The sequence below is a fragment of the Dipodomys ordii genome, unplaced genomic scaffold (assembly GCF_000151885.1).
Source record: "Dipodomys ordii isolate 6190 unplaced genomic scaffold, Dord_2.0 Scaffold209, whole genome shotgun sequence".
NCBI classification, from domain to species: Eukaryota; Metazoa; Chordata; class Mammalia; order Rodentia; family Heteromyidae; genus Dipodomys; species Dipodomys ordii.
The window spans coordinates 1410412-1421860 of record NW_012267425.1 but is presented as its reverse complement, the minus strand read 5'-3'; the positions used below and the strand labels follow the sequence as shown (position 1 = coordinate 1421860).

The 11449-nt window shown below is 56.1% G+C and overlaps 2 protein-coding genes across 5 annotated transcripts in view; one reads left to right on the top strand and one right to left on the bottom strand.

Annotated features, from left to right (window-relative positions):
- The first annotated feature begins 312 nt into the window (after positions 1–312).
- Positions 313–4753, top strand: Srpk3 (SRSF protein kinase 3). Of its 3 annotated transcripts, XM_013035341.1 has the most exons (16): positions 313–371; positions 446–576; positions 759–867; positions 989–1076; positions 1347–1434; positions 1941–2047; positions 2118–2283; positions 2378–2403; positions 2811–2940; positions 3026–3073; positions 3173–3265; positions 3354–3454; positions 4053–4160; positions 4238–4307; positions 4388–4480; positions 4569–4753. In XM_013035341.1, exons 1-16 carry the CDS (start codon positions 313–315, stop codon positions 4751–4753), a joined length of 1602 nt encoding a protein of 533 aa, XP_012890795.1. The 3 variants fall into 3 exon arrangements, with proteins under 3 accessions (XP_012890795.1, XP_012890794.1, XP_012890793.1); XM_013035340.1 differs by having other exon boundaries at positions 3026–3265; XM_013035339.1 differs by having other exon boundaries at positions 2808–2940; positions 3026–3265.
- Positions 4754–5023: 270 nt separating this feature from the next.
- Positions 5024–11449, bottom strand: part of Idh3g (isocitrate dehydrogenase 3 (NAD+) gamma) — a 10218-nt gene continuing 3792 nt past the window's right edge. The window contains exons 2-13 of one of the 2 annotated variants that reach the window (XM_013035386.1): positions 10457–10498; positions 10143–10154; positions 9779–9876; positions 9263–9375; positions 7524–7584; positions 7267–7399; positions 6931–7064; positions 6202–6304; positions 5975–6121; positions 5630–5724; positions 5480–5540; positions 5024–5228 (exon numbers count right to left, since the gene is read on the bottom strand). In XM_013035386.1, the coding sequence (XP_012890840.1) occupies positions 5127–5228; positions 5480–5540; positions 5630–5724; positions 5975–6121; positions 6202–6304; positions 6931–7064; positions 7267–7399; positions 7524–7584; positions 9263–9375; positions 9779–9876; positions 10143–10154; positions 10457–10498 (1101 nt within the window). In that variant the 3' untranslated portion in view covers positions 5024–5126. The remainder of the gene's footprint in view (positions 5229–5479; positions 5541–5629; positions 5725–5974; positions 6122–6201; positions 6305–6930; positions 7065–7266; positions 7400–7523; positions 7585–9262; positions 9376–9778; positions 9877–10142; positions 10155–10456; positions 10499–11449) is intronic. The other variant, XM_013035387.1, reaches the window with a different exon arrangement.

Sequence of the window (11449 nt, the reverse complement as noted above, 5' to 3'; positions counted from 1 at the left end):
GATTGCAGATTGCTTAGTCCTCTTCTAGGTGGCCCTCTTAGCCTGCAGATTGAGTCGCTGCCACAACCACCTCTGTTCCTGGGGTAGGGGCAAAGCCAAGGGGCTCAGCCTGGGGGGGGGCAGGTTCTCCTGGGCCACCAATATGCACTGCCCCTCCCTCCCTGCACCGCATACCTTGCCCACAGCTGAGCAGCTGGGATTCTATTTATAAAGTCGAGTGAGATCAGCAGCAGAGGCTATAAATGCACAGGCCACTGCAGGGCCCCACAGGAGCAGCCGCCTAGGGTGCCGGAGCGGCGGGCCGAGGGCAGGATGAGCGCCAGCACAGGCGGTGGCGGTGGGGGGGACAGTGGTGACGGAAGCAGCAGCAGGTATGGCTCAGCCAGGCACCTGGGGTCCCTGGCACCTCATGCGCTCACTGCCTACCCTCCCTCCCTACCCACAGTTCGCAGACCTCCTATGGGCCCGGGTCCTCGGGCTCAGAACTAGCCCCGGCCACAGCACCCCCCCGGGTGTTGCAGGGGCTCTTGGGCTCAGATGATGAGGAACAGGAAGACCCCAAGGACTACTGCAAGGGTGAGGTCCCGTCTTGGGTGCGTGTGGCCAGATTACTACTGCAGGAAGTTCAGGTCAGCCCGGGAGGAGTCGGGGGCCTGGAGGCCAGTCCCATGGGGGCCAGATGGCCAGCGGGACTGGGCTTCCCGGACAGACGGAGGAGGGCCATTTCCCCACTATTCTCTATTGGTTTCCTTTGGCAGGTGGCTACTACCCGGTGAAGATCGGGGATCTGTTCAATGGGCGGTACCACGTGGTGCGCAAGCTGGGCTGGGGCCACTTCTCCACTGTCTGGCTTTGTTGGGACATCCAGTGAGTGACTCGCACGAGTGCATTTGTGGCTTCCAGTCACCCCTGGGCTTTGTGAAGACCACTCCCATGGCCGTGTGAGTGTAGCCAGGGACAGCAGCCAATGAGGGTCTCTGTATTGCAGGCGCAAGCGCTTTGTGGCCCTGAAAGTGGTGAAGAGCGCAGGGCATTACACGGAGACAGCTGTGGATGAGATCAAGCTCCTGAAATGTGTGAGACGCCTCCCCTGCCGCCCCAGGCTCCCCTGGGAATGGCCCAGGGCCTGGCAATGTGGGTACAGGGCCTGCTGGGGCTCCCAGAGGGGTGAGCTCCAGCAGGCCCCCCTGACAAGGAGAAAGAAGCCAGAGGGCTGGGAGTGGCTGAAGCTTTTCCTCAAGTGGGACCCAACTGTATGGGTGTAATGGGGACCAGAGCTGCTTCAGGGGAGCAGCTGGTGAGGAGCAGGTTGGAGCCACCTGCGGCCCCTGGGCTTTTTGTTCTAGGTGCGAGACAGTGATCCTAGTGACCCCAAAAGAGAGACCATTGTTCAGCTTATTGATGACTTCAGGATCTCGGGGGTTAATGGCGTTCGTATCCTTTACACGATGAGCAAAATGGTGTGGCAGCAAACGAGCTGGTTTATGCCTTCTCAGGCTTCGGGGTCTCCGTTTGCTGCACGACAGGGGTTGTTGCTCACTGGAGCTAACAGTCTACAAAACAACCTCACGCTTTGGGGGCACTTGTGTTGAGGTGGGCAGGGATTCAGGTTGGTGGTTATGGTGCATGTGGCTGAGTGCCCCCAAATGTCAGAGGCTACTTCACAGGTCCTTTAGCATAACTGGGCAAAGACACTGGGCTGGTGTGAGAGGTTTCTATCTAGGATGACCACAAAGTGTGCCAGTCCGACTGGCACGCCTGACGGTGGCAAGGACACTATAAATAATAATGACTGGGACAGCGGTGACCACCAGGATGGTGCAGGGCATATCTCCTCTTCTCTGCACTGCCAGCGCCTCACTGTCCCTCCACAGCTGAGAGTGGGTAGGGCCTGGGTGGCAGACGGAGGCCTGCTGGCTGCCCTTCACTCACAGCCCCAGATGTGTGCATGGTGCTGGAGGTCCTGGGCCACCAGCTCCTCAAGTGGATCATCAAGTCCAACTACCAGGGGCTGCCCGTGGCCTGCGTCAAGAGTATTGTGAGGCAGGTAGGTGTGGCCTGGAGGGCGTGCCTTGGCATGAGCGTGACTAGGTGACTTCATTCATGGCTCTCCCCAGGTGCTGCATGGCCTGGACTACCTTCACACCAAGTGCAAGATCATTCACACAGACATCAAGCCCGAGAACATCCTGCTGTGCGTTGGCGATGCCTACATCAGGCGCCTGGCTGCTGAGGCCACTGAGTGGCAGCAATCAGGTGCCGCCCCGCTGTCCCGCTCCACAGGTAATCAACACCGTGAGCTGGGCTGGGCTGGGCTTCTGGGCCTCACTCTGCCTGAATCTTTTTCTCCCTCAATCCCCACATGTCCCCCCCCCAGTCAGCACCGCCCCCCAGGAGGTCTTGGTAAGTGGTGGCACCCTTTTTTTCCCCATCTCCCTGAGTGGGCTGGACGCCATCTTGTCCGAGCTGATCTCCTCAGCCCACGTGTCCCGCCCCACCCCCGCGTGCCCGCAGTGGCGCTTCTAAAAGGCTGGATGACCCCATGAGAAAGATGCAGAGGGTCATGTGCCCCAAACTGCCCTTGCCGGCCCCTGAGCCCATCATGGCCTCCGTGGAAGGACACTGTGTCTCCCCCAAATGACTACTTCAGATTGCCTTAGGCTGGGGCGGGGGTGGGAAACGGGGACAGGTCGGAGCTTTAAGCACTAGAAAAACAAGAAGGGAGGCAGAGAGATACATAGATTAAGTTAGGGGTTGGGACCAAGGGGAGCTCCGGGTTCCTGGGGGGGTGACCCTGACTTTGGCAGCAGACTGGTAAGCTGTCCAAAAACAAGAGGAAGAAGATGAGGCGCAAACGCAAACAGCAGAAGCGGCTCCTGGAGGAGCGGCTGCGGGATCTGCAGAGGCTGGAGGCCATGGAAGCCGCAGCGATGGTCGACGGTGAGGACCAGAGAGGGCCCTGGGCTGCACAGCACACACAGGCTGCCGGCCTCTGCTCATGCACACCTCTGCCCCCTCTTCCCAGATTCTGGCTCAAGACTAGAGGGGGGCAGCGGCTCCACCTCATCTTCTGGCTGCCACCCAGGAGGTGCCAGGGCCGGCCCCTCCTCAGCCTCCTCTTCCCCTGCTCGTGGGGGCAACCGCAGCCTCAGCCCCAGCTCGCAGACCTCAGGCTTCTCGGGCTCGCTGTTCTCGCCAGCCTCCTGCTCCATCCTCTCAGGCTCATCGAACCAGCGGGAGACTGGGGGCGTCCTGTCGCCCAGCAGTAAGTGTGGCTGACAGTGGGCAGCGGACTGGCAGGGGCGGGAAGAGCTGGGCCAGTTCAGTTGCTTTCCCTCCTCTTCTCTCCTCAGCACCATTCGGCGCTTCGAACCTCCTGGTGAACCCCCTGGAGCCCCAAAACGCAGACAAGATCAAGATCAAGATCGCAGACCTGGGCAATGCCTGCTGGGTGGTATGCGTACCTTGGGGAAGCAGGCTGCTCCTGGGGAGCCCTGCCTGGGCCCACAGGGCACACACCCCATTGTATGGCATGAGGCTGATGTGGCAGTTCCGGGCAGAACTGAGAGCAACTTCCTGGCGCTGTCCTGGGGCAGCAGGTTTCTGGCCAGTCGGCGAGACCCATGGCAAGGGGCAGGGGCGGCGCCAGGCTGCCTGGCCACTCCCCTTAGAATCTGTGGGTCTGTGAGAGCCAGGCACTGGTGGCTCACGCCTGTAATCCTAGCTGCTCAGGAGGCTGAGATCTGAGGATCACGGTTCAAAGCCAGCCAGGCAGGAAAATCTATGACTCTTGTCTTCAATGAACCACCAGAAAACCGGAAGTGGTGCTGTGGCTCAAGCGGTAGAGCGCTCACCTTGAGCTGAAGAGCTGAGGGACAGCGCCCAGGCCCAGATTTCAAGCCCCACGATCGACCAAAAAAAAAAAAAAAGAATTAGAGTGAGCCTCATAGAGCTCTCAGGTGCATGGAGCAGTGTGAGGGCAGGGAGGGAGGGCAGGGAGGCAGTGCCAGTGTGGCTCAGGCTCCAGTCTCCAGGGGTCCCCTTGCCTTCAGCACAAGCACTTCACTGAGGACATTCAGACTCGGCAGTACCGGGCAGTGGAGGTGCTGATTGGTGCAGAGTACGGTCCCCCGGCTGACATTTGGAGCACGGCGTGCATGGTATGCCCTGCAATCCTGGATGCCCCCTCGCCCAGGGTGGCTTGTCTGCCAGAAGCCTCACCAACCCCTCCTTCTAGGCCTTCGAGCTAGCCACTGGCGACTATCTGTTCGAGCCTCACTCTGGAGAAGACTACAGTCGTGATGAGGGTAGGGGAGGCGGGCCTTGGGCTCAGCTCCATGGCCTGAAGCCCACAGGCCCAGCTCGCCAACCTCCTCTGTGCCCACAGACCACATCGCTCACATTGTGGAGCTTCTGGGAGACATCCCTCCCGCCTTTGCCCTCTCAGGCCGCTACTCCCGCGAGTTCTTCAACCGCAGAGGTGGGGGCTGAGCGGGCTCAGGCCTGGGTGGGTCGGTCGGGGAGGGGAGGAAACCTTCTGCTTCACTCTGAGGCTTCCTGGCCCCCAGGAGAGCTGCGGCACATCCACAACCTCAAGCACTGGGGCCTGTACGAGGTGCTCATGGAGAAGTACGAGTGGCCCCTGGAGCAGGCCACGCAGTTCAGCGCCTTCCTGCTGCCCATGATGGAATACATCCCGGAGAAGCGGGCCAGTGCTGCGGACTGCCTCCAGCACCCGTGGCTCAACCCCTAGCTTCATCACCGCCTCAGGAGCAGGCCGGGCGAGCTTTAGCCCCGGCTCAGTGCCTTCAAGGAAAGCAGAGCTTCCTTCACCTACCCTGCTAGATACTAGCTCCTTCATACCCCAAGGCTGGGCAGACGGGGCCAGGCCTGCCACGCAGCGTCTGCCCACAATATACCTAGAGGGTTCTCTGAGAGGGAAAGAGTGCGTGTATTTCCTTTTCTTAATAAAGTATGAGCTGAAACACTCCTGTCCCAGAGTGAGGGAAGCACATGGCCGTGGTCTAGGGTAGAAGCTGTTTATTCTGGGGTCTACCCACCAAGCAGGCTGGGATGCTGGAGTGACAGGGATTCTAGGGGACAGCTGAGGGGGCCCCGGGGAGAGCCTAGGCCTCCACAGCCCGGCCATTGATGATGTGAATGTGGCGGATGATGTCCTGGATGGCTTCGGACGTAGTGCCCTGGCCCCCAATATCCGGAGTGTGCATCTGGGGAGACAAAGCCACTTGGGCACACCAGGCCTGCCAATGTCTGCCCTCACCCCTCAGGCAACCCATGGATGCCGAACTGTCTCCCTGGAACTGTTTCTGGGAGGGCAGGAGGACCAGCTGAGGCCCAGAAACCCCATCCAACCTCAGACCACTCTTCCTCTAGAGGCCAAAATCCGTGCTGATGGCTATGTCCAGCCCCTCAGCCCAGCCACGCCAGCTCAACACCAGACAGGGGAGTGGAACCTTACGTTTTCGTTGTCCATGGACGCCAAGACAGCTTTGCGGATGGAAGTGGCATAGGAGTGAAGCCTAGAGGAGCAGAACAGAGACAGCCTTTGGTCACCAAGGCCTAGAGGACCGGCTGAGAGCTCAGAGACAGGCGTGAGGGTGCCACTTACTTGAGGTGGTCCAGCATCATGCAACTTGCTAGCAGTGTGGCTGTGGGGTTAGCAATGTTCTTGTTGGCAATACTCTTGCCAGTGTTCCTCGTAGCCTGCAGAGGACAGGAGAGACGCGTTAACATGTCCAACACAGGCATGCCCACAGACATAGAGCAGGGGAGGGGACATCAGGAGAGGGGATGGGGGTGTGTAAAGGTCCAGAGATTTCTCTCAGCACGCCACATTCGTGAGCATGTCAGTAGTGCTAATGGCTGCACAGTACTGCATGGGACATGCATGCAACTCCCCACCCACACGGCTGCTGAGACAAGAAAGGGCAGGGCTGCCCTCCTAGACACTCACTGTCTCAAACACTGCGTACACGTGGCCATAGTTGGCCCCCGCCACAAGGCCTGGGCCCCCGACCAGCCCCGCACAGACGTTGTTGACAATGTTGCCGTAGAGATTGGGCATCACCATGACATCAAATTGTTGGGGCCGCGAAACCAGCTGCGGGACAAAGAGGAAGCTGAGTTGGAGAAGCTGCGATGCCCAGCGCGGGAGGCTGTGGAGCCAGGGAAAGTAATAACCTGCATGGTGGTGTTGTCCACAATCATGTTCTCGAAGGTGATCTGGGGGTAGCGAGCCGCCACCTCCCTGCAGCACTGGAGAAAGAGCCCGTCACCTAGTTTCCTAGGCAGAGGTGAGGTAGGAGAGACACAGGATACCATCTTGGCCCATCACTATAGTTAGCTGGAGGGGTGAAGCGTGCCAAGGGCCATGGAAGCCTGAGGACTAGCCTTTAACTTGCCCCCGCTTGCTCAAGGGGCATAACCCCAGCTCATCTTCCCTGAGAATACACTCTGGCCAGGGTACAGACCTTTGGAGACACCAGGGCACAACCCTGGGCATGGCTCCTTGATGGGCAGCCACTGTTCTAGAAACTGAGTGTCAGAAAAGAGCTGAACCAGGCGCCGGTCGCTCATGCCTATAATCCCACCTACTCAGAAGGTTGAGATCTGAGGATCATGGTTCAAAGCCAGCCCAAGCAGGAAAAGCCTGTGGACTCTCATCTCCAATGAACCAGCAAGAAGCTGAAAATGGAGCTGAGGCTCAAGGCATAGGGCGCTAGTCCCGAATACAAAAGCTCAGGGACAGCACTCAGACCCCGAGTTCAAGCCCCAGGAATGACACAAAAATAAAAAATAAAAAAGAGCTGAGCAACCCACAGTATAACCCTAGTTTTCACTGTAAAAAAAAAAAAAGAGAGAGCTGAGCAAGCCGTTCCAGAGCCGCTTCCGGGCATGCGAGGGACATACATGATATTGGCCTTGTGCACAGCCGTCACTTTCTTACGCCCACTCTCATGGGCCAGCTTGAAGGCATACTCAGCGATGCGCAGGGACTTGGCCTTGGTGATGATCTTCAGACTCTCCACCACTCCCGTCACACTCTGCGAAGGAGCAGGAGAGAAGGGCATAATGGCTGTGCCGCGACGCAACCCTGCTGCTGAGTACATCTGGCTTCTCCCCAGGCATCACCATGACCTTTGCTGGGCTGCCTTTTCTTGGTTCCTTGAGGTCTCTCCTCTACAATGGCCCTCGTCACACTCATTGCCACTGTCATAACCCACGAGAGTCCCACAGCTTTGCTACCTCATGCTCCAGGCTGCTGTATTCGCCCTCTGTGTTCTCCCGCACGATGAGGATGTCTATGTCCTTGTGGCGGGTCACCACTCCCGGCAGGCTCTTACAGTGGATGACATTGGCATAGAGGTCCAGGCTGGTGCTGGAAGGGGGGCAGAGGAGAGAAGAGGTAGGCTAGGCTGGACTGGCATCTTGCCAGAGGGTGTGAAGCCCTCTCAGTGCAGACTTGCTGACCTCCACCAATCCACCCCAGGCTCTGGGCTCACCGAAGGATGTTGTTTCGGGATTTGTGGGAAGGTGGCAAGTTATGGTTGGTTTCGATGTTGCCTACAAAACAAGAGCAAGGCAAGCAGGCTGGAGAAGGGAGCCCAGGCTTAGCTGTGCTGCCACATCCCCCTGCCTGGCCAGGAGAAGTGCACAGAGAGCTGGTCCAGCTGGAGGACAAGTAGCTTTCCGGAACAAAATATTTCATGGAACACTAGGATGTCATCTGCAATGTAGGCCCCACAAAGGCAGACGGTATGGGGTATGTGGGGGAGGGCAGTTGATAGTGGGTACCAAGGACCTAGAAAAACACCTGGCACCTAGTAGACACTCAATAAATATCTATCAAGTGAATAAACTTATTGAATAAATACAATTGGCAGCTGGCCAGTAAGCTCTGCCCACTCTATGCTCAGGCTTCCTCTGTATCAAGGAAAAGTAACCAATTCTGGGCTGGGAATGTGGCTTAGTGGTAGAGAGCTTGCCTAGCATGCATGAAGCCCTGGGTTCGATCCCTCAGAACAACATACACAGAAAAAGCCGGAAGTGGCACTGTGGCTCAAGTGGTACAGTGGCTATGCTTGAGCAAAAGAAGCTCAGGGACACTGCCAGAAGTCCCAGGACTGTCAAAAAAAAAAAAGAAAAAGAAAAAGTAACCAATCCTATTTATGCACAGCCTGCCTGGCCAAATTGGTTCTAACAAGGTGACCTTTACTGAGGTTCCTGCCAGGCCTCAAACCAAGGCACTACACAATCTCCAGCTCAGAGCCATGTAGTGACTGTCTAGAAAAGGCCACAAGTAGACCATAGCTTGGCTGAGCCAAGCCCTGCCCTGTTGCCTTGGCACCCAGAGGAGGGAAAGCAGAGGTCCCGTGAGGCTAGGAGACAGAAGCTGCTGGGAGAAGGCAGCCAGGAGGTGCCAGGCAGAGAGGCCTTTCTTAGCTCAGCAGGACTGCCTGTCCCTTCAAGGTGCCCCCAGCCCAGGCTGACTTCACTTAGACTAGTGAGGGCACCCTGCGGCTGGCATTAGGCCCAGGGGACTGCCAGCACCTGGGGCTTGCACGCAGATGACTGGTGTTGGTGAAGCACCTAGGCATAAGCATGGCAAGCCAGGAGAGGTAATGGGAATCCCGGTCTACAACATGAACAGCTGCGGCGGCCAGAGCCAAGGAAGTGGGCGGAGGGGCGGAGGGCCGGAACTGCAGAACGGTTTCCCTGCTTTGGTCTGTGAAGAAAGACTCAGCACCAAAGCTGGTGTGGGTAGAATGCTGTCTAAGGAAAAGGAGGGCAGGAAGGAGGCCACAAGGCCTGGACACATCAAGGTCTCCAAGTCACAGCATCACAAGGCCCAGAGAAGCAACACAGACTCCAACGAAGAGAGTCCTCTCCAGCCAGAAAACCCCTCAATTGAAGCCAGTGGGGCCCACTAGAGTCTAGGCAGTGGTAAAAGGAATCTTTTTTTTTTCTTTTTGCCAGTCCCAGGGCTTGAACTCTAGGCCTGGGTATTGTCCCTGAGCTTTTGTGTTCAAGGCTAGTGCTCTACCACTTGAGCCAAACCTCCACTTTTGGTTTTTTATGGTTTATTGAAAATAAGAGTCTCAAAGACTCCCGCCTGGGCTGCCCTCACACCAGGACCCTCTGATCTCAGCCTTCTGAGTAGCTAGGATGACAGATGTGAGCTACTGGTACCCAGAGGTAAAAGGAATCTTACTTAGCACTTCAGCATAGCCCCTGAACTCACCCTTCAAGGCCACGCGGTTGCGGCGGATGGCCATGATGGCGTTGCGGATATCTTCTTCATCAGCATTGGAGCTCACGTGCACTTCTTCAAAGTCCACAGGCACACACGCATGCCTGGGAAGACGTAGCATCACGCAGGCTGGCCTAGGGCAGCCGGAGCTTCCTCCAGGAGACCCACCCAGGCCGGTGCATGCCAAGGCCTCTTCCCTGCCCCTTCTCCCCTGGCCCTGGCTGAGAAGGGACTGGGCCCACCCTTTCCGACTGATAAAGTCAACCCTGAATTCCACAATGGGCTAGGAAGCAGGACCCATGTTATCTTTCCCACTCCCAGGTCAGCCTGATGAGAGGTACTGGAATACAAGGCCTGGTCTTACAGGCCTCCCTGTCTCCATGTCACCAGGCATTTAAGCAAAGCTACAATTGGGGGGCTCACACTGGGCATCTTGGCACAGAGGTCTGAGGAAACCGCTGGCTGGGCCTGGGATACCACCCTCCCTGGGGACAAGTATAGCCATACCTGAACACAGACTTAACATGCAGCATGAGCTCTGGTCCAATGCCATCCCCTGGGATCATAGTCACTGTGTGCCGCCCACCATACTTAGCTGATGGAGGCTGGAAGGAGGGAGAATGGAGAGGTGAGCCTTTGGGTCATCTACATGTGTCCAAGGGCTTGAGCCAGGTCCTTTCTTCCCATCATCACTGGTCCCACAGGTGAGCCAACCTTAAGGTGCCAGCTAGGCCAGCAGGGATTCCCCTATCCAAGACAGGGCCATCCTGCTGGGGCTCCCTGGTCAGCAGCAGCCCACCTGCACTTGGGATAATCCCAGAGCAACTAAGAGCCCCTCAAATCTAGCACAGAGGAGGAACAGAATACTCACAATTGTTTGTTGCTAGAGGGAGGACAGAAAGGAAGAAGACACGGATCAGCCAAGGTTGGAGGTACAAGGCAGTGACCAGAGAACCAAGGCCTTTCCCCTGGAGACGCTGTCTAGCACAACTCAGGGAAGGGCGAGGTGAGTGACCTCTGGAGACCATGCCTCGGAGGGAAGGACATGAAAGCCAGGGAGCAACAAGGTGCAGGCAGATGTGTACACACGTATGTACACATCGTGTGTATACACTGACGTGTGTATACACGCACAAAGATACAGAAACACGCACGTGGGCACACACTCCTCAGAGAGGTACTTACTGAGGAGATGCTCCTCCGGGGAGCCTCCTGGGCACACAGCACCTGCCAAAGACAAGCCAAGGGTCAACATTATCAACATCCAGCCCCAAAAGTCAAGTTGGCAAGAGCTGGCCTTCTCTCTCTGCAGAAAGGAATTGCTTTACTACAATTTCTGTGCTATCACGTCTTCTCTCAGGATTTTCTTTACTACAAACCCAATCCAGTCACTACAGTATGCCAGAACAGGGAGGTAAGAAGACAATATCCTATTGCTGAGATAAGCCCTTTAAAACAGAAATCAAAATATATCAGACCTGCTGAGGAGATGGTTTGGTAAAATGAATTCAAAAAGCAGAGAAAATTCATTACTTTAAATAGCAGCACTAAGCCTATTAGAGCCTTTGCATTGTCCATTCTTGGAGTTTGCTAATGCTTCCAGCTTAGTCATTTGAAGCTCATGAGTATGGTCTTATATGTCCCTGTTAATTCCTAATCTATTGCAGAATGTATAATTATCTTATTTGTACTGGATATGGATAAAAAAATAAAACAGAAGATCTTAAAAAAATTAAAACAGAAGATCTTATCTATGTATTTCATTGTTCACACCATTGTTCTTTGTTGTATTACTTTGCTTCCTAGAATGTTGTGTGGGGGAGGGGTCTAATAGAATAAAAAACCTAGTCTCACTGACTCCTTATTTTCCTGTCTTAATAAAGGGGAACTAGGCAGAAAAAAAAAAAAAGAACAGAAATCAAAAGCAATGAGTACCTAGGCACTGGTGGCTCACACCGGTAATCCTACTCAGGAGGCTGAGCTCTAAGGATCACAGTTCAAAGCCAGCTCGAGCAGGAAAGTCCATGAGACTCTTTTTTTTTGGGGGGGGGGTACGGTCGTGGGGCCTGAACTCTGGGCCTGGGCGCTGTCCCTCGGCTCTTCAGCTCAAGGCTAGTGCTCTACCACTTGAGCCACAGCGCCACTTCCGGCTTTTTTCTTTTTGCTTATGTGGTGCTG

Bases quoted from the DNA above. Each gene is read 5' to 3' on its own strand.
- Srpk3 (XM_013035339.1), top strand. From the start codon at position 313: ATGAGCGCCAGCACAGGCGGTGGCGGTGGGGGGGACAGTGGTGACGGA. The intron at 868-988 runs GTGAGTGACTCG...TCTGTATTGCAG, and splicing joins TGGCTTTGTTGGGACATCCA to GCGCAAGCGCTTTGTGGCCC. The intron at 3,266-3,353 runs GTAAGTGTGGCT...TTCTCTCCTCAG, and splicing joins GGGCGTCCTGTCGCCCAGCA to CACCATTCGGCGCTTCGAAC.